The following is a 21,212-nucleotide window of genomic DNA, read 5'->3' as shown; positions in this document are numbered from 1 at the left end:
AAGTGCCAGCTCTGTACTCACCTCCATGTCGGGTATGACCTTGACCTGCTCCTCCAGATCCTTCAGGCGCTTCAGGCTCATGGCCATCTGCTCGCGGATCTGGAACAGAGCCTGGGCATCCGCCGTAGTCTGACCCGTTTCCGAATTCACTGGCGACTGCATGGAGCTGCTCATGGTGCCATTCTCCTTCTCGCCTTCCTTGGGAGTTGCCAGCAGATGATGCCGACGTGGTGGAGGCGGCGGTGCAGTGCCTGGCATAGTCTTCGGCGATTCCAGCTGTTCCACTGGCGACTTGGCATTGGCCGCCACCGTGGCCTGCACATAGCTCTCATACTGCACCTCCGCAGGGCTGGGCCGCTGCTGCAGAGGGAGCGTATTGGAGCGCAGGAAGAGGTGCGGCGTGGTCGTTGGTGATCGATTACCCGCTATGCAGGAGTCTGTGGAGTGCACAAAAAACGAGGATAAATCACAGTTGATGCTGGATGCAGGCTCCGCTGATTACTTGGTCTGCCATTTGCCCTGGTCAAAACGATTTTGATTTGTAAAGTTGCCATGAGCACTGCCCGTTGGCGACTGGACGGAGATACGCCCACGGCTCGCGAAATAATAAAGCAAAAAGCTCGTGCTGATAAAATACATTTTGCTCTACAAATCTAATTTTAATAATTGTGCCAAAGTTCGCATAATTTGCACAGACAACACAATGCAAAAGCAAAGCAAAGACAATGAACAAAAGCCCAAAATGAGTAAGCGAACATTTTGATGGCTTTTTTCGCTGTGAGAGAGCGAACAAATGCGCCGTGAAAGAAAGGTAAGCAAAGCAGGCATTATTCAATATTAGTTTTTGTACCCGGTACTCCTCAGGTAGAAGGGTATATTGTCTGTGAGAGCACCTCGCTCTCCAAGATCTTAAGTGATAGGGCTATTATCAGCTATTACTGAGAGAAAAAGTGCCATCAATATATGAATGAACTGAAGAGGTAGATTAGTTAGAAGGGGTTATCTCTGAGTCATAATGTCACAGAAGTACATACATATTCAACCAAGTATTTGCACAAGAGACAAGGCAGCCACAGTTGTACTTATCATTGATGAATATTTGCAAAGATTCTACGAGACAAGTATGCCCAATCTACTTGCACACATTTCTTAGACAATCTTCAATATGCATATGTATTTTCGTTTCCCTCATACGCACTGTGCCCCCCTACCACAACAAGTTGTTACTCATCTCGGGCCGTCAGCCTTGCCAAGTATTTCCCTGCCCCTCCTCTGCTTGCGTTGTTTTTCGACCACTTTGTTGCTATTACTTAATTTATTTATATGCTGCCGGCTGTGCAGTGAACTTTTAGGCTAAGAGAATTCTATTTTCTGTTTTCTCGGTGCCAAATTGGCTGAACGACTTTGGTCAAGGCGAAATGAGGTGGGAACCGGAGGGGTGGCATACACGCGTGACGCTTGGTAGCATTGACCGGCAGCATAATTAATCAGTTTTTATGGCCCATACAAATTGGACTAAATGGAGTCCGAAATGTGAGGAGCACAACCCAAGTGGGCAGCTCTTTCCGCTAATGAACCTACAGTCACTCCACCAGCTCTTGCCCGGCCTGGTCTTTGGCTCCGTCTTGTGTTTGGTGTTCCTCTGGCCCTGCCGCCGGCGTCTCTGTGGCAGGGCATCATCGGCTGTGGCATACATTTTATTGATTTGCTATTCTTCAGCTTGGTTTATTAGCACACCATGCGGCATATGGGCCAAGGCAGCAGACATTGCACTTGGGCCCGTCTGTCCGCGAAAAGTTTTTGTTAATTAAAGAGTGTTTTTTTGTGTGTGTTATTTTTAATCTCCGTTGGCGTTAATTAAAGCGCTGTGTTAGAGACAATATTATATTATTTGATTTGCCAGATATCGGGATCGAGGCAAGCGTAGACAGATCAAAGCGAAAAGCTCATCACATGCTATCTGCTGTACATGCCGTACAGTGGCGGACACAAAAACAAGCGCGGCTCCCTCAACCACACTCACTGTGCACTAGTTCGTGTTTGATTTTTTTCAGAATCGTTAGCATTATATCGAAAATGGGGTAACCCATTAAATTCAACATATACTGGCGTATTTATCAATGAGATTTATGCTTTTCGTAATAATTAATTTAAAAATCTTCTGTCGTTTTCGCTGCTTTCGAATTTTTATTACATTTTCTCATGTATTTCGCATAAATTTTCAATTTTATTTTTATTATATGTAGTTGCACTCGTTTTGTTTAGTTGATTCGTAACAATCATTTCAAATAATTGTTGTTTTGTATTTCGCGGCTAGACAGACACATTTTTTATGCTATTCGTTCGAAAGTCGTCGACCAACTGCTGTCAGTTTTTTTTGCTCACACATTCGGCCATCGGGCAAACAAGAGCGACAAAAAACCATTTAGCAGCAGAGATTTCTGGGTCATTATTTAACACAACTCTTGTGAAAAACTAATGTTATGTTCGTACTAACAACAATATAAAATATAAACCAATTTGCCGAGAGAGCGCGCGAGAGCGTAGAGACAGTCCGGCGATAAGGTATTGCGCTCGGCAAATACAAAATTAAATAATCAAAATAAAAGGCAGAAAGCAAAAAAAAAACATGGGCAACCGTTTGTCTTCTTGTTGTTGTGGCTTATAAGCTAAAAGCACAATTTACAGCACAAGCTGATAATGATTATGGCAGTGACGTGTGGTAATGCTCGTACATAATGGTTGAAGAGCGTATCGAATCAGTGAATACCCTTTGAGTCTAACAGTACTCGTTTCTTTATTTCATCCCATAAATGCATATACCCCTTACAATTTTCAAAGAGATATTCGTTTGTTTGTTTGTCTGTGTTGCTTCATAGTCAAATAATATTGATTTTTGATTGTCCATTTGCATATAAATTTGCATTCAGTGTTTGGCCTGGCTTTGATGCCAACGCTGTGTCTCTGAGTCAAGGCCGGGAAGATCTATGATCTATTGATTCATGATTAATGTTGAATAAATCATCATCAAAACACATACACATGGCATATGGTTTCTATTGGTATTCAATGGGGAATACGTATATTTCATATCTTATCTGTCTTGCAATTAATTATGGCGAATTTGAAATCTGATTGATTTTCAAAACCCCCCCAACCAATTGGTACTCCTATAAATAGCCAGCATATACCTTATACTAATTATGATTCCAGACAGTTTTTATCTTATGATAAATGTCTTCCTAGTACTTTTTGGGGTTGCCAATGGGCTGGGCCCGCAGTTCCGATCTCACAAGGCTGCCAAATGCCGCTGCCGCTTTGGGCTGGGGAATTTAACACGCATTTTTTGTTGTTGTTGGACATTTTTGACTGGCTAAAATGTTGGCAAAAAGAAATCCATTTTTTGTAGTACTTTTTGGCCATGTTTATTTCAATTTGAAAGCCATTTATTTAAGGCCCAAACATACTCCGGCAATTACCAAGGCTCTATGGCCATTTGGCCATTAATCAATGACAACTGTTTGCTCCAGGTCCTCTGGCACTCTCGAACTACAACAGCGCAAGAAAAAAATAAACTAAAACGCGACAATTTGATTTGTTTATTTGCATTGATTCGTTTTTTGCACACTCTATCGCAAAATTTATGGCATGAAAAAATACAAGAAAAACGAGACGGAGCGAGAGACATTTGCATGCAAATTGAGCGCCAAATGCGCATTTCAAATTGATTTAAGATACGAACGCCTCAAAAATTGCCTTGAAGTTGCCACATGCCCCATTCCGTACGTTGCAATTGAGTCTCAAAATGCCAAAGATGCAAAAAGCGACTGTCACTGTATCTGTATCTGCATTTTCATCTGAATCTGCATCTGCATCTACGAGTATGTGTATCTGTGTCTGAGCTGCAACTCTAACTGAATTTTATGTAATAATTTTTCCGATTTCAGAGTCCGAGTCAACGGAAATTGAAATATTCTTTGATCTAACACAGCTGCGGAGGTGACTTCTCCATGGCAACAATGGGATCAAGTTGTTAAAATTGCTGACATTATGATGTAACCGATTGGCAGATGTACAGCCATATATGGGACATATTCTCAGAAGATTTATGTTGAGAAATAACTGTAGGCAAATGTACCAAGGAAATAAAAGACTTCCCGAACATCTTTCCATTAAAATTAGCTGCTGGCTTTCACTTTTCATTCCACTGTACAGCGTTTCCCTGCCCCCCTCCAACAGTTGTGCGAAATTTTTCACACTTTCGTGCGTATAAATGTCACATGTGCCGCAGCAGAGCAGCGCTAATTGCGTCAAGAAAAGAAAGCAAAAGTATCTGAAAGAGCAACAGTACGAGGCATCTCTGCTCGCTGTTCTATGAATCATCATCGTCAGCGTGTCGGAAGTGGCCAGATCAGACTGAGAGGCTGCTAAATTGAGTTCTTTCTGGGGGCTACTCACCTGCCACATCAAAGTAGCGGTCCCACGTGCTGTTGCCCAGGCGCTGATTGCGCTCCTTCTGGCCATAGCCATTGCGCGGGCTGAGATTCAGCATCAACTTATTGTTGTTCCGATCCATGGAGAGGGAGCCGCCTGCATAGGGGACACCCCCTTTGCGCCGCTTCACCGATGTCCGTTCGAGTGTGCGCTCAAAATCGCTGCAGACCTCGTCCAGGGCGTCGTGGAGGAAGGCCCGCGTCTCTGGCGGACTGATCGCCGGTCGACCATAGCTCTGATGGCGCTGTTGATAGATCCCCGCGTCACTCTCGACGCCGCCGCGCAACGAGGAGCACGTGGAGGAGGCAGTGCCAAATGGAGACTCGGCTCTCGGCGGGATGCTGCCGTAAGTGAAGCGTGGCACGGACGATGAACGCGGCCGATAGCACGGCGTTGTGGTATAGGATTGCGACAGACCTGCTGCTCCTACTACTCCGCGGGGCGAATCTGGTTCGCTTTCATGTGCGGCCTGCAAGCGGAACAGGGAAAGGTGACAAGTTAATTGAGTGTGAAGCTGGACAAGATCAAAGCGGCCACTGGGCCACCCAGTAGCCGGCACTCACCTCCGCTAGTCGGCCCTGCACTCTCGTCTCCGCCTGCCAGTCGCCGCCAAAGAGGCTCTCGAAGCCGAGCATAACCTCCATGGACTTGCGCGAGCGACGTCGATCCCTACGCCGCTGCTCCTCCTCGCTGGGCTTGGCCTGGGCCAGCGCCTCGCAGTAGCGCACAAAGTCCAGGTCAATGTGGTAGCCATAGGGACAGCAGTTGCAGCTGCGCACCGATCGGTTCATACCAGACGACTCCGGGCTGGAGACGGAACTGTTGGTGCTGCCACCAGGCACTTGACGAGCTGTACGAAAGAGAGGGAGAGAGAGAGAGAGAGATGAGAATATTGTATGCAAGATGTATCCAAATGTCACTATCAAGGTCAAGCCAGCAGTCGATACATTCAAACAAACAGAGCCACACCTGCGCACCGCCGCCAAAAACAAGTTTCTTTGGCTTTGGTAATCTCAGAGCATCCACAAAGGCGCTCATCGCTTTTCTTGGAACGCAGTCGTCTCTGTCTGCGTCTGTGTATCCGTGAGATAAATTCGTGCCTTATTTATGTTTAATTGCGGCATATAATAACTAATTTTGGTTCATTTAGATAAACCACATTTGGCCAGCTGAATCACTTTTAATGGCTTATGCAGTACGGAGAGCACACTACTCTGGCATTGATTTAAACAATTTTGCAATCAAGGAAAATAATAATTAAATAATGATTCAAGCAGTTGATGATTGCATCGAGCACAAGTTCAAGGAGAAATTACATAGTGGAAGCAATTTAGATGCAATCAACAGATACTTTTATATCCTTAATTCAATGATTCAAAACAGCTGTGATTTATGTTTTACAAATACGTTGAAGCCCTCTGTTTTGCTATGTATTTATATAATTATCTACAAGGTCTCTCTACCACTTTTCACTCACTTTCTTGGTCAACAAATGCGTCCGCCTGTGGCTGAGACTGGGGCCTTTTACCCTCATACCACAGCCACAAGACCCCACACCAGAACAGATTCCACAACATTTTAATTGTTACTCGAGTTTGCACTTAAAACATTTGAAATTCTTGAAGCACAGCGGCTGACCTCCGACTCGCATTCCGATTCAGACCAACCCACGATAGTGCGGCTGTCTTAGGGGCTAAGGAATATTCCAAAAATCCGTACTACTCCCACTGCACGTCCACACCCAACTGGACGTTTAGATGGTGTCATATTCTCACTGTGCAGCAAATTAGACCCGATAAGATACGCGGCCATTTAGCATTTGCTTATCAGGTCGGAGAGAGCGCCCCCGACTCCGCAGCTTTGCGGCAGCGCCATCTCTTGGCGAACAACAAAATAGTTCCGATCGAATCTCGCTGCCACTTTTCACTTTTCATTCACAAACAGAAAACGGGTGGACGGGGTGTGGGACGATGGGCAATAGTCGTGTGGGTGTGTGGGCGTGTCTTGTGAAAGTGTTGGGGCTGCTGCACCACACGATGTTAAGTGGTGCCGCATATTGATGAGCTTCGGCAGCCGTAATTAGCAGCCGGCTCCAGGGCCATGGCCAAAGCTGTTCACCAGCTTAATTATCAGCGATTGAGGCACATCCACCCACTCAATCACTCAATCAGTTGAGCGTTATTTGGCATCCAACAAGATTTTTGGACGGGGTGGGCGTGCCGAGAATGCAGTTTGCCTAATGTGTGCCATAAGCAGAGTAACCAAAACATTTGTATTTGGTCTAATGCAAAGTTTAACTTTCACTCTGTCGTGTAATTGCAACTTGCAAGTCTTTGAACTCGATCCGCAATCATTTAAAGTTAATGTTAACAACTTCATTTCGCAGCACAATCGTTGTCCATGTAAGGGCGCCAACATAAATCGTATTCCGGCACCCGACACACATATAAATTAAGAAATTAGCCAAGCACTCGAATTACGATCATGCTCAGGCGCTGCACGTAGCCGATGTTGGGGTCTCCATGTCTCAATGTTCCAGTGCCAGTCCCAGTTGCAGGCTCTGTCCCCGTTCCAATCATCATTATCTTGATCCGCTCTCATGCGGATCGGTCTCTTCTGTAATGACTATGTTTACACGTAGGCGTGCTGCTGAATGATGCACAGATGCTGCCCGGCATACAAAATGAGCTCGACTTGTGAATGAAATTCGTAAAAAGCTCACAAAACTGAGATAAACAGATCAACAGCAGTGGGAATACACTGCCAAAAAAGCTTTAATATAATCTAATATAACACAACTAATATAATCTTTTGGCTTTGTGCTGTCAAAACCTTTTCTGGATATTCCCTGTAACTTAAAAGTGCTCCTAATCCCCAGCACAAATCTCTACACCGAATCTGGTATCAATTTCCATCAACATAAAGCTGCAGATTCGCACACTTGTTTCCCGAACAGGCATACCCTCTGGGTCAAAGGGTATGTAAACACCGAAACCAAACTGGTTGTCGGACTGACATGTTTACAATTTTCTCATATGGGGCCTGGTGCTGAGGTAGGCGGCGGCGTCAGTGCAAGTTTCAGTTGCAGTGGCAGTGGCAGTCGCAGCTGCAACAGCTAATGAAGCTAACGGTTCCAGACTTGCAGCAGCCCCACAAATTACCGTAAGGCGCAAAAATTTAATTATGCAAAACACGCGCAACGCTTGTTTCAATCTAATTGCATGACCGAACCCCAAAAACACAGCCAGACATATTGGAAAATAAATGCGTAATGGCTATATTCATATTGGGTATGAGAGAGCAAGAAGCAAGAAGCAAGAAACGCCCAATACCATCGATACTCTTGATGCTCTACTCTGACAAATCTGACTTGGTCTGTAATTCAATATTTATCAATTTAGAATAAAATTGATGTGGCCAAAACTCTATGAACTTCTCCCTGCCTTTTTGTAAAAAGTTGTTCCCCATTACTTTCTTTTATTTTCTTTTTCAAACATTAAGTTCTTCTTTGGAAAGTGCTCCCCAGACACACCACTGTCGCTACATTTTCTTAATTTTTAGTTATCTTATTAATGTTTGGCCTACCCGAGTGCCTCCTGTGGGGCTATTGTAGCGGCAGTTTCGGGGCTCTGTTTTTGGTTTTTATGATTTTTAAACGGGCCATAAAGTTTCCCGTTTGCTGATCTTAGAAGTGGCTGGGCACTTCGTGTGTGGCTAATGAGTGGATTTCGGCGCACCAGGTGACATTTACATTTCCCATTTTAATTGCCGCAATTAATGCCAGCGCCGAATGAGCGAATGAAACATGGGCTATCGTGATGTGCCACGCCCACAGCCAAAGTGTCACATCACATCCGCCTGTCATAAATTGGCAAAACGTGAAAGAGACCAACAATTATTTGATATCGCGGTAAATATTTCAGTTTAAGCCAGAAACCAGTTTCGAGTCTTGCCTCTTTGCTTTGGGCTTAATTAAAACTCGCATAGTTGAGGCTGCATCGGCAGGAGGAGGAGGATCGATCGATCGGTTCGTGGGGGGGGAGCGTGGGTCTTGCCAAAAGTGATTTCCATAAAGGAGTCGAAAGATATTTTGTTAACCGCTTGCGTGGGTCTGGACGGTCTGGAAAAGTGCGTTGCGGCGCCCAGTCCGAGTGGTGCAGTGACAAATTTGCCATTTCGGCCAAGTTAAGTGTATCGTCAACACTGTATCTGCTGCAACACACACAGCGCTCAATTGTGGGTGTTGGCCTGGCCCGGACTGGCGGCTATGTGCGGGCGTCGCGTTGACCCACATCCGCTGCAGAATGCCAGCCAGCCATGTGGGGGTTTGAGACACGTTTCTAGAGGCCCACGCCGGGTCTTAACTTACCATTTTCCTCAATAAAGGCGCGTTGACTTCGCAAAACCAGCGACCTGGAAAGACACAAGTCGGACAAAAGAAATTCTTGTTAGGAAATTGGCAAATGGAAAAACAAATAGTAATATTACGAGCCAAGGAAAACACACGCACGCATGGAATTTATTGAGCTTATGGCTAAGTAAATAGACAGCGCCCGCGGGCGTGTCCCAGGGCTTTGGCCTAGACAATTGTCAGTATTTCTCTTTCCTATCACATTTAAAAATAATTCAGTGCAACACACACACACTCACACATGCACACGACACACAGAATGTGGCAAATGCAGAAAGATACCACAGATATAGACACAACTAGCCGAGTGGATGAGATGGATGGGCCTCAGGAGCCACACTTTCCGGAGGGAGGAAATTATAATAAAATATATCAAGCTGTCAGCATTTTGAGTTCTTGTTGTCGCCCCCTTTGTTCGGTATTTGGAAACATCTTTGGAAATATGCGCGCGCCACAAAATCCACAATAATCTGTTTGCCATGCCATCGGTGGAGAGGAGACTCCACGGTGTGGTAACCCATCCCATCCCATCCCATCCCATCCCCAGAACTCATTAGTGAACTTTGCTGCTCCTTCTTCATTCCTGGAAAATGTAACATGCGTGCTGCATTTATCATTTTTCCACTTTGTTGGAAACGGAAACTGCAATTATTTATAATTTGTTTTGGATACCCCATAAAATGGGGATCCAATCCGAAAAGAAGTCCCAATGCAATTAGCCAATTCAGCCAAATTAGGAGAATGGCAATGTTATGCCTGTTATTCACGTGTAATATTCAATTAATTGCCTGTCATGTTATAAATAATACTACAACTATGCAATGCAGGTACGGATCTAAGGATCCATCCAACATTTTATATGAAGAATATCGAATGGAATGGAAAGCCGTCTTGCAATTTGCTGCCATATTTTTGTTGAGTCATTTTTCATGTTTCCATCTTTTTGACCGATTTGAAAATGTATGTAAAATGAAAATTTATGCGTCAACTGATTTATGCGGCAAACTTTATGTTGTTGCATGAATGAAAAAGGCCTGACATGGACCCAGCACCCCCTCCATTCCCATACCATTTGCCCTGTTGCATTCATGTGGAGCGCGTTGCGGCATCGCGTATTTTTGGATTGCAGAGACCAAATTAATATGCGTGTTTATGATTATGATACACCCAGCTTGTTGGGTTGTAGTATTTCTATTCCCTGGACATGTTCTGGTGCTGCTGCTGCTCTGCTGTCTAGCCACAATTTGTTGTGACTGTTCCTGGTTGGAACATAATTAGAAATTATGATAATTGGCTTCGGTTTCGTGTTGCAGACAAAGTTGTGCGGTTGGCAGCCGAATAAAAAGAGTTCCATGTCTTATTTCGGAATGATTTTTAACACATTTGTCTCTAATATTTCATAAGCATTTCCATAACTCGCACAAAGATCACACCCAGCTGAAACCATAATCGTTAAACCTTTTTTGAGACACTGCGTGTGAGTTGCTTCCCCTTTTTTGGAGCTCCACCGATATCTGTGCGGATCTGGCCGCATTATTATTACCTCCAGAAGCGCTTGACTGCTTCCTGCTCGGTGGGCGTCAGGTGTCTTATCTTTTCGGCAAACTCTGACTCATTGTACTGCGGCTGGCTGGAGAGAATCATAGCGCCGGGGAATACGTAATATCCTAATGGTATTTATCGGCTGGCTTTCTGGGCTGGCATTTAATTAGCATTTGGCTAGGCGCTAGCTATTTTTAGCTAATGGAAATTCTATGCCGAAATTAATTAACTTGGAAGGCGACAGAAAACGACACACACGACACACACGGCACACACTCGGCGGATAACTTTGTACACCGCTGCTGCTGCGTTTAGTTTAGTTTAGTTTTTGGCTGACTCAGAGCTGGTCATTTTTAGTTGCTTTACAGATTTCTTCTTTTTCTCTTTGTTGTTGTTGTGTTTTGTTTCTGTGCGAGTTGGTGCGCTCCGCGCTCGAAAATCGCTCGAATCGAACTGAATGCGCCGGGAGAAAAACTTCACGAGTGTTGCCCGCTGCCGTTGCCCGCCTGAACTTTATGCTCTGTAACGCCAGTCTATCCGTGTGTTTGTGTAGGTCTCTCGCTGCATGCATGTGTGTGTGTGTGTGTGTGTGTGTTGTGCCGTATCTTTTGTGTTTGTTTTGGTTGTCGACCATAAAAGAGCGGCACACTGGCAATCACAGAACCCCAGCGAACCAATACGATACCCAAAAAGCACAATGCCAAGTGGATTTCAGCTGTTCAGCTAAAAGGGGTTCGGTTATGGACCAGGGGGAGGGGGAAGGGGGCGGCTAAGCTCGAGCTCGGGTGCGAGAGCTATCGATACGATAATTAATAAATATAAGTAAGTGACTGCTTAGCGGACAGCCAGCCCCGAAAACCAGTTCGTGCCGAGTATCGTAACGAGTTCGCCACAACACCCAAACAAACCCGATTCCACACATGCCCGATAAGCGAAAAAACCAACTTGTACATATCTTTGTGTCTATACTTTGTTGGTGGGAGTAGTGGCTGGAGCTCAGAGTCTGGCAGCGGAAGCATTTGCAATGATTGATGAAGTTCGAAAGGTGTCGCCGCAGTGTCGCCTGCCAGCCTGCTGCCTGCTAGCCTGCCTTGCGTTTGATCTTCTAGCGATGGCATCATTAGGTCACACAGAAGCTGACTGGGAAAACATTGTAGCTGAGCAACTGAGAAAGACATCCCTTTGACATGTCAGCCATTAAGCAGCAGTTTGTGGAAAGAATAATGGTGCGACACCAGCACAAACTTCAAGTTTCTCAATGAATTCTAGTTGCGAGTTGGGCAGCCCAAGCCCTTGGTTGGTAGAGGGAGGAAAACATCACTCGTTAGGGATCCCATCAATATAGCATTAGCTGATAGATTCCATTGAGCGTGGAAGCGTGGGCTGTGTGGACCCTCCGGCAAGTAGAAATCTATTGGGTGTGACGCATAAATAATTGCAGCAATTTATTTCGACATTTGAGCAATGAGAGAATCCACTAACGCTTAATTAAAAGCCGTGAAGACCACTCACTGCGGCTTCAACCGCTGGCTAAAACAGAAAACTTGTTTATGAATGGCACAAAAATAGAGTTTGGCAGAAACCGAAACCGGCTCACTTAACGTTGTTAGAGAAGCCCCGAAGATGCCGCTGCCCCTACGATCCGTGACAGTTTTATAGAATTTCTCGAGTCCACTCATAGAGCATGAAATTTTGTTAGTGTTCCGCTCATTACTGACACAACAACTAATACAATATTCATTTATATATTTCCATAGAAAAAAGTGGGAGGAATTAGCATAAATTACAAAATCAATGCTCAGAGGAAATACTAATTATGAAATAAAATTATCATTTCATGGACTGGCACTCGGAGTTCAATAGACGATCAACCGACGGACCGACCCTGCCTGATAGGCAGCTTGACATCGATTGCCTACCCCGTATGCCAGCAATTGTGTAAATAATAATCAATTGATGATTGTTCTCAACGACATCAACATTTAATTACGCTTACAATTTGAATAAACAATTTGATTATAGAATAGGAAAGGCATCTGCGTTACAGCAGCAGCTCCTATGATAATGTGTGGAATAATTGACAGAACTTCCTGACGCTTATTCTTATTTCTGCTGATCTTTTCACTCCACAATGCATTTGGTTCTTTTATTTCTAGGGTTCATTGATTGCCCTTGCTCCTGCCCTCTTAGCTCTTAGCTGATGTGTCCGATGAGTGTCGGCAAATAGATCTAAAGTGTCACACACCCAGAGACTTGCATGACATGCAGTTTGACATGCGCTGTAATGACTCTCAAGTGCATAAATATGTGTAAGTATGTATGAGTGCGTGACTTATCTAATCGCTGGAGCTGTCAATGTGTGCGAGTGCGTCAGAGTCGTTACATTTATAAACGTATTCCTCTTGTTCTGTTATTACAATTGACGGGGCAGACAGCATTGACAATGTTAGCGGTTTGTTGGTGCTTTTGCTTGTGGATTTTTCTAGCTTTTACTTGTCCCAATTGGGTTTACGAGTACCACAGAAAGCCTGTGGGCTTACTCCCTTCTCAGTGTATTTAGTTGACTCTCGAAAGTTGCCCCTAAAGATTTATTTTAAATAGTTCTTCCCTTTCCATTGTTATTTGATATTTTCGTTTTCCCATCAAGTTGATTGAGTTCTTTTTCCTCGCAATGTTTTCCCCAGCTGTTTATAAACATGGCAAAAGTGTGAGACGCATGTCTCCATCCTCAACGCATTGTATTTTTGCCTCCTGCCTGTTAGTTTTGTTTTTTTTTTGGGTCATTTCAATCAACACCTGTCAACCGGGCAGGCCGCATCTCATGCGTTGGCGTTGGCTCTGTCGATGACGTTGAGAGTCTAGACAAGAGGTTGCGAGTGGGGTAGACAGACTCACACGGCTGTTGAAAATCAATTAAAAGAAATTGCTTTGCCAGAAGGCACACGAAATGGTTCTCAGGCGAAGGCATCCCATCGACACTTTCGCTCGGCGCAAGATGGTAAAAATGTTCGATACTGTGTTTTTTTTTTGCATATCGATAAACGGTCCATGGCGGTTCGTAATTTATGCGATTTGGCGCAGTTTATGACAGGCTAACAAATTTTGTTGCAACCGCCCCATGTGGTCGTGGCAGATACAAGATGCAAGCGCAAGATACAAAACGCCGCCAGGGGCAAGCCATCAAGGCCAGAGATGGAGTTGGAGTTGCAGGGGGAGATAGAGCAGGACTATGAGTTAGAGAGGGAGAGATAGAGAGGGATAGATACAGCTAGAGATGAAGTCTTACGACTGCCGGGAGCCATGAGCCGCATAATCGAAAACAGAATTGCGGTGAACGCGTGCGCTGAAGCCTGACTCTGCCGCCGACTCCAGCAGACGCCGGCAGAAACGTCAAAGTTGTAAATTATGATATAGCATGTTATGGCCATGGATCGGGGCAACAGACACACGGAGCTGTTTGCTGCCTGTAAATACAGTACTTGAGTTAATTGCAAGCGTTTGTGATCGTTAAGAGAAAAGGTGATCGCCTTTGACGATCAGATCTCGGCTGAGACGCAGCCAACACCCACATCCACTCGATTCAGCAGAGCTCATGTCTCATCGCAATCCTAATGCAATTTCAATGTGAGGTTATCGCACGGATCTTGACTGTAAATCAGAGCCAAGTCGCAGCCATTGCATCACTACGAAAATATTTCCACACCGGACAGCGCGCTCGTTAAGCGGGGTTAAGCTATAAATGAGGGAGAGAGAGAGATAAGCGACAAGTCAGTGACAGATTCACAGATTTCGCTTGACATTTGGCTGGGAATAGTGAGTGTTTTTGCACCCCCCACCACCACCACCCAGACAGCGTGGCGTATACGTCATTTGCATACGACAATCAATACAGAACGACTCAAAACGATGACGCTAACGATGTCACAGATAAATGAACCAGGGACCCGCCTCTTAATTGGCCATAACACATTGTTGTACACGAGGACACATTGCTAACTATTAGCTGATATCGGATCAAGCGAGCTTATTAATTTACTTTGGCCTTAAAGATGCCGAATTCGCTTTAATTTCTCAACATTTATCTTAGTCTGCTGATAAGAAATGTGTAATTAATAAGCTAAAAACCAAGTCAAAGCGAAGAGAAAACTATGCTGCCCACGAAGAGCATTCAAATATCGGATATCGGTGAGTTTGAGTTTGAGTTTGAACCCTAAGGTTAGCTCTGGCACTCCCTCAATTAATAAATATTAACGCTTTTCGCATTGATTTCTCCTGAAGCGATAAGTTTGACTTCCACTTGGAGCTGGGCGCATTGGGTTTCATAATTGAATTTCAATTTGAAATGTGTGCGGCGGTGAAAGTACAAGCCATTTGGCCAACTTCATAGTTGCGGGCAGCCAGCCACTTTATGGCCAAATCGTGAGCATATTGACAAACGTTGAGAATAACTTTTGGCCCGATTCGAACTGCGCATTTGGCACCTAGTTTGGCGAGCAGGTGGAGGAGTAACGATTCTACGAAAATTATGCAAATATTTGGAGGCCAAAACAGATCAACAACGCGACGCGAAATGGTGACAACATTTACAAAAAAACGGCATCGTTAGAAGTTGCCTTTGTCTCTTGTGTGTATTTGTGTCATATGCAAACGAGGCACAAACCTCCAGAGATATTGGGCAACTGTAATCGGATAGCCACGAAAAAATAGCTTAGAAGATGCCTGCCTGGGTGTGAAAATAAAAGACAGCAAAGTTGCTGACAGTGCCCGCTGGCTGGCTGTCTGTCCATGGGTTAGGAATTAATGCGTGACCACAAAAAAAAACACACGCAGATCTGTGTGATCTCCAAGTGTCTCGAGTTACCGGCAGTCATTAGCCCACTTGAATGGGAAACCACATCAACTTCATTCACAATGGAAATGAAGTAATTTTGATGTATTTTAACACTTGAAGACCAAGTGCCTGCAGCCAAATGATTCGCACAAAGTTCAGTTCAGCCTTCGAAGGGGCTTGCTCCAATGAAGTGGCTGCTACTTTTTGCTGTTGTACAAATTGTTGTATAATTGGACATGGAGCACTCCGACGGACAGAGACACATACATAATAGAGACAGACTCCGTCAATTGTCTACCACAGAGCGGAAGCGCTGCCGAAGTATTCGCAAGGTTGGCGTTCAGTTGAGAGCCGATTTCATTCATCGCCGAAATTAACAAACACACAAAAGGCAGCCACTTGACGTGGCTTGAATTACTTGCAAATTGCAGGCCAGGCACACAAATCTCCGTGACGCTGGCTGCATGCATAACGAGCTTTTGACTTACTTTTTAGTCAAAACAAAACGAGCGATGAATAATTCGATAGTGGGAGAGAAGTCGCCCCCGAAAGCAGCTGCCAAAAGATTCTTTGGCCAACCAATTTGGCAAAAGTTTTCCCACAAAAATATTAAAATGCAACAAGTGCGGGGCATCGAGTGGAGCCACAAAAATTTATCTTGAAGCAAAGCTCAACGTAAGAATAAGCCTGGCAGGAGAATCGCAAATGCTCTTCACCTTTACCTTCGATAAATGAGAACTTTCGCTGAAAAAGCTGACTACCTTAAACCGATTCCTGCAGCTCTCAAATCAATTATGACGTTAATATCTGCAGTTCCCCCTTAGCAACCTGATAGAACATACCTTCTCCTGGGTAATACCCTCAGAAAAAGTAGAATCTCAAATATACTAGTACTGAGACTGCCACAGTTTACGTAGCCAACTGCATAAATCAAAAGGCTCAGAGCTCGGATTACCAAACAAAAACTGCAGACCCAAGACGTTTTCATTTCGGATTTTGTTCCTTTTCGACGTTGTTTTGTATACACTTGCACGGGGCATAACAATTTTAAGCAGAGTTTGGCAGATAAATGTAGAATAATTATGGGAGCAGCAGAGGAACCTGAGTTATTATCACTATAACTCGAAGATCTTCTATAAAAATCAAACCAAAAAGCTTCTCTAGAAAAATGCAGCGTTGAGGGTATCCACGTCTTCGATCCCTACGGTTAGTCTTCCTGATTTTCCCCACTCTTCTTTTCAGCCTCTTTATGACGATGAAACCGGCTGGCATAATAACAGAGAAGACAGAACTTGGGTCCCTGCACGACCTGAGACCAGAGACCAGAGACGGCGCAAATAACTTGCAGCGTGACTGGGATAAAATGCCAAGCCACACACAGCTCAAGAAAAAAATGTGGAAAAAAATACCCCAAAAAGCTGGCGAGGCATCTTCTGCAAAGACTCCACAGCCAGACATTGTCGGGCGGCGAAATTCAAACAAATCGCTCAAACAATGCCACAAAAATGAGAAACCAAAAAAACACAAAACACCAAAAAAAAAGAAAAGAAAAGGCACAATGAAAATGAGAAACCAATTCTGTTTCGCCTGCGACACGACGACTCGTGCAACTCTGTGGTCTAACAATTGGTGTTTGTTGGGGCATTAGAAACCCCCCAAACCGCACAGCGAGACGAGAGATCTGATCAGATCTGATTTCATTTAATTGATTTGGGGAGAACGTGTGTTTTGTGCGTTGGGAACACTTCCATAGATTGGGTGGGCCATGGGAACGGGGCTGCAAAAAAACACTAAGGAAACGCATCAAATATCAGTTACACTCCATGCGAAAAGTTTCGTTACACAGGAAGGAGGAAAACTTAAAGCAACACCTTAAGGCAAGGCAGGTATGTGAGTACTTCTGTCAGGCAGTGTGCCAGCTGCAATCGGCTTAAAACGCTTTAACCATGTTTTGCTTTGCTCGAATCTTTAGTTGTTCGTTTTTGCAGCTACTGTTCATAACTTGGCTAATGAGTGCCACTAAAACAAAGCAAAAACTTGACCAACTTGTTGCTGTTTATGCTGCTGCTGTGGCTCCTCCTGTTGCTGTTGTTGCCACAAATTTGTTAGCATTAAGTCGGTGGCTTTTTTGTGTGTCTATTTTAGTTTGTTATTATGGCCTTTTTGCACTGTCGGACATTTATTGGCTGTCTTGTTGAGTGCGTGTTGTTTTTTCCTCAACTCAGCTCGGTTTTTATGTGTTTGTTCATTTTATGAACCAAGTTCATGTGTCTGAGGGTCACCATAACGAGGCGTGGCCAATGGCTTATGAATGGACTTCAAGCCGCAGCATTTCCCAACCACTTTAAGCCTATTACGAGCAGCAGTCAATCGATCTTGAGCAATGTGCCGCTGCAACTGCAGAGCGCGGCTTATGGATAAAAGATACTTGGCCACTTACGACTAAGCCCGGCATCTCAGTCCGTCCGACACTCGAACGAACACTTGCCGTATCTCAACGACAAATTGCCAAATAGCAAATACGAATGCCCCAAAGCTGGAGTCGATTCCATGGATCTTGGCTTCAAAGCTGCCGCCGCACAATGGCCAGCAAAATAGAAATTGTTGCTGCTGGACAATCAAAGTTTTTCCCATTGTTTCCATTGGGCTGGGTGATCGATCTACGGATACAGCGATTATATTTATTATGCAGACCTAATGATAGCCAGAAAAGGTTTCATTAATCCATCGGCAAAATATCTACGAATTTTGTAGAATTGTTATCCATAGCTAATTTTGATCAATGGGGCGTTTAAATCAATTATAAAATAATTGTTATTGAATTATATTCAAAGAATCGAATAAAAATAAAATCCTAACAGATGAATAGACCTTAAGGAATATATCTAGGCAAATATTCATATCCAAAGATACCATTTACCCTCAAGATCATCTCGCAAGAGATTGTAAGTATTCATTAAATGTGCCTCGAGTCCAGTGAAAGAAAGACAATCGAGAAGAGATTTCTGTGATAGCCTGGGGGCCGACATGAGCAACTTTAACCCATGCTGACCCACCGTTTGCCCACGATGGCACGCGAGTTAAATACCCCGGCCCGTGGCATGGTTTGCGTGCTCTTTGGCTTGCCTGATTATTGGTTCTTCGGGGGTCTGCTGGAGCGGCTACTTTAGGCAAACATGCAACATTTGGTCCCGGGACCAATCGTTGAAAACTATCTCGCAGCTACTCGCCGCGGCTTATTAAAACGCAATAAGCAGAGTCACAGGAAGCAGCCGGCACACAGATACACACACACACTGAGAGTCGCAGACTTCTTGTTTGCACAAGTCAGCGGTGGTTTTGACCATAAGTCGCAGTGAGGCCAAACCGCCTTCAAAACTATTCGCGGCATTTGTGTCAAACACGCGACCCAGTCTTCGACTTGGACGCGGACCCGGGGACTGCGAACGGGCCTACACGACTGCATCTTTGTCTGCCGTCTGCAATCTTTGGTGCCCGGGCCGGGTCTTTGGTCTGCAGTCGTCTTCCCAGTGGCGGGAACACGGTAAACAATTGACGACAGCCACTGTCACCGGCTGTTTGCACTGCCAGTTGCCAGTTGCCTGCTTCTTGCCTGTTGCCTGTTTTAGTTTTGGCCAGTTTTCCCGACTCTTGCCAAATCGGCGAAATGCACCAAATTGGCAACTGGCTTAGAAAGTCGATGGGGAGGCTGCTACTGTTGCTGCTGCTGCTTTTGTCACAGCTCCCGCTACGGCAGCAGCCTGAAAGAAAGTCCAGAGGCAGCTGTACTTGAAGCCACCCGGAAAAAGGGGTGGCTCAACATATTCATTAGAAAAGGGACGGATTTCACGGGAAATAGTAGGAGAGTAAATGTGATTTAAAAGTAAGTGTGATTTAGAAATCATAGCTCTATGAATTGTTTTGTGTGTACTTACATTTTGCTTTATTTGTTGCTGTTGCTTCTGCACTTGTTGCTTGTTGTTTCCGACGCTGTCTCTGCTCCCGTAATTGCTTTTGGCTGCTGCGTTTCTTCCTCTTGGTCTCCTTCCCCTCTGTTTGCCGTTGCAGATTAATTAACAGCTGCAGGGCGCAGGCCTTGCCTGAGGCAGTGGCAGCGTCAGCCCCAGCATCATTAGTCTTGTGATGGGCAAAACTTAGACTGCTCGACGTCTTCGACACCTTCTAGCCAAAGCCACAGCACACAACAAAAAACCAAAAAGGAACACCTTTTTTCGCTTTTTGATAGCTTGGAATTGCACTGTTGTTTTGCAGCGTGTTGTTGTCGTTAGGTTGTTGTTGTTGTTGTTGTTGTTGGAGGGAACGTTGCCAGTTGCATGTTAATTAAGCCCGCCTTGACTGCACTTGCCTCTGATTGTTGTTTTTGTTGCTGCTGCTGCTGCTGTTGCTGCTGCTGCTTCTCCTGTTTCGGTTCATTGGCAATTGCGGCTTAATGCCTCATTTATGCTGAACGTGCAGGCCTATGGGTAACATTTGTTTAACGTCAAGCTGATGGGCAGTTCAAACATCTATTGGATAAATTAAAGGCACGTTTCTATAATCCCTGTCCAAAGTTGTCATGGCGAGTACAAGTATGCAAAAAGGTGAGTGGAATGAGTAGATTTGATGAATTATCGCCAGACATTGTACGCTCACGGATGGGTATTCTTGGAATTTCTAAAGTTACCCAGCAGTTGGGGGCTATACGAGACTGAAAAAAGGTGTAGCATAGCCAATGGCTCTTCTCTGAGTATGGGAATTCTGCTTGGGGGAATTTCCAAACAGTTCTGAAGCGAAATATTTATATTCTTTCTAAATGGATAAGTCACCAAGGCATTCCAAGGCCAGGACTAATGCCAAGTAAACCCACACAAACCAAAAGAACTCATAAACCAAATATCGCAAAAGCAACAAAGAATTTTGCGTTGGCGTTGCAGCCACAAAAACTTAAATTGGTCAAAAGCCACAGCAAAATGCCTTTTGCATGATTTTATTATTTTTATACATACGAGTATGTTTTGCTTTGCTCTTTTTGAGATCGCTTTATGGGCTAGCTGCTCTCTTATAAAACACTTGAGAGCCCCCGTTGTGGGTTGATTTTTAGTGCGAAATTGTTTCTGTTCTTTTTTTAATGACTCCAAAGGCCGGGTAGCTCGAGAGTTCGAGGCGCATTAAGGGGCATCTCTGGCTTATGACGGGGTACCAATTTTTATTTCAGCGAGTCATGGCAGGTGCATTAAAACTGACAAAGTGAGTGAGCGACTGACTGACTGACTGTCTGATGGCTTGACTGATGAAAGGCCGCTACAATGGCTGTCTCTTTGGAGATGGGCGCTATGGTGAAATGTTTGATCATGTTTCTAATGCACTTTTAATGGATTTATTTGCTTTGATTGTTGGCTGTGTTTTTTTTTTTTTATTGTTACTCGCTTTAGCCTGGACTCGTTTTGGTTGATGATCAGTCACTTGTTTCACTGTTTTTGCGGCTCATTTGGGGCTCAATTACAAGCGACAAAACGTTTTTAATTAACAAACAAAAAACACAGAAAATCAGCAGCCGTATAATTTGTTGCATTTTTCCGACAACCACACACAGAAACACACACGTACGCACGTTTAGCAACGAATGCACCAAAACAGCAAGAAACAGTAATAGGAAATCGAACGCCGCGACACGATGTGGCAGGCAACACGAACGAAGAGCAAATGCAACCCGAATAAGAGTGATTGTGCCACCAAACTGAAGCTGCGTGGGGGAGAGGAGATCGGTTCGATCTCTCTCTTACGGAGTTGCTGCTCTCACACTTATTGCTCACTCACTTTATTTGTGTTCGCCGCTGAAAAGTTCTAATAAAAACTGTAATTCCTGTGTTGGTTGTGTCACGCGAGTGTTTCGTTTGCTGCGATGTTGTTACTTGGTCGCCAAAGTTGCGACTG

At 44.6% G+C, this 21,212-nt stretch overlaps 2 protein-coding genes across 8 annotated transcripts in view; both read right to left on the bottom strand.

The window, feature by feature from the left end:
• The window catches only part of LOC117890983 (probable cytochrome P450 6a21), a 20,305-nt gene extending 13,004 nt beyond the window's left edge, over window positions 1-7,301 (bottom strand). Inside the window, exon 1 of the mRNA XM_034796133.1 lies at window positions 7,289-7,301. The gene's annotated coding sequence lies outside the window, so the exon portion shown is untranslated. The remainder of the gene's footprint in view (window positions 1-7,288) is intronic.
• LOC117890980 (KN motif and ankyrin repeat domain-containing protein 1) overlaps window positions 1-21,212 on the bottom strand; it is a 25,257-nt gene extending 4,045 nt beyond the window's left edge. The window contains exons 1-6 of one of the 7 annotated variants that reach the window (XM_034796125.1): window positions 21,096-21,212; window positions 19,214-19,804; window positions 8,864-8,907; window positions 5,058-5,344; window positions 4,459-4,963; window positions 22-437 (exon numbers count right to left, since the gene is read on the bottom strand). In XM_034796125.1, coding sequence (XP_034652016.1) covers window positions 22-437; window positions 4,459-4,963; window positions 5,058-5,344; window positions 8,864-8,907; window positions 19,214-19,215 — 1,254 coding nt within the window. In that variant the 5' untranslated portion in view covers window positions 19,216-19,804; window positions 21,096-21,212. Of the gene's footprint in view, window positions 1-21; window positions 438-502; window positions 605-1,581; window positions 2,000-2,023; window positions 2,374-4,458; window positions 4,964-5,057; window positions 5,345-5,971; window positions 6,108-8,863; window positions 8,908-10,448; window positions 10,578-19,213; window positions 19,805-20,889; window positions 21,022-21,095 lie in introns of those variants that run through there. The other 6 variants (XM_034796123.1, XM_034796121.1, XM_034796122.1 and 3 more) reach the window with 6 other exon arrangements.

The sequence above is a fragment of the Drosophila subobscura genome, chromosome E (assembly GCF_008121235.1).
Source record: "Drosophila subobscura isolate 14011-0131.10 chromosome E, UCBerk_Dsub_1.0, whole genome shotgun sequence".
NCBI lineage: Eukaryota > Metazoa > Arthropoda > Insecta > Diptera > Drosophilidae > Drosophila > Drosophila subobscura.
The sequence above is the reverse complement of the archived record's forward strand: the minus strand, read 5'-3'. Positions and strand labels throughout refer to the sequence as shown.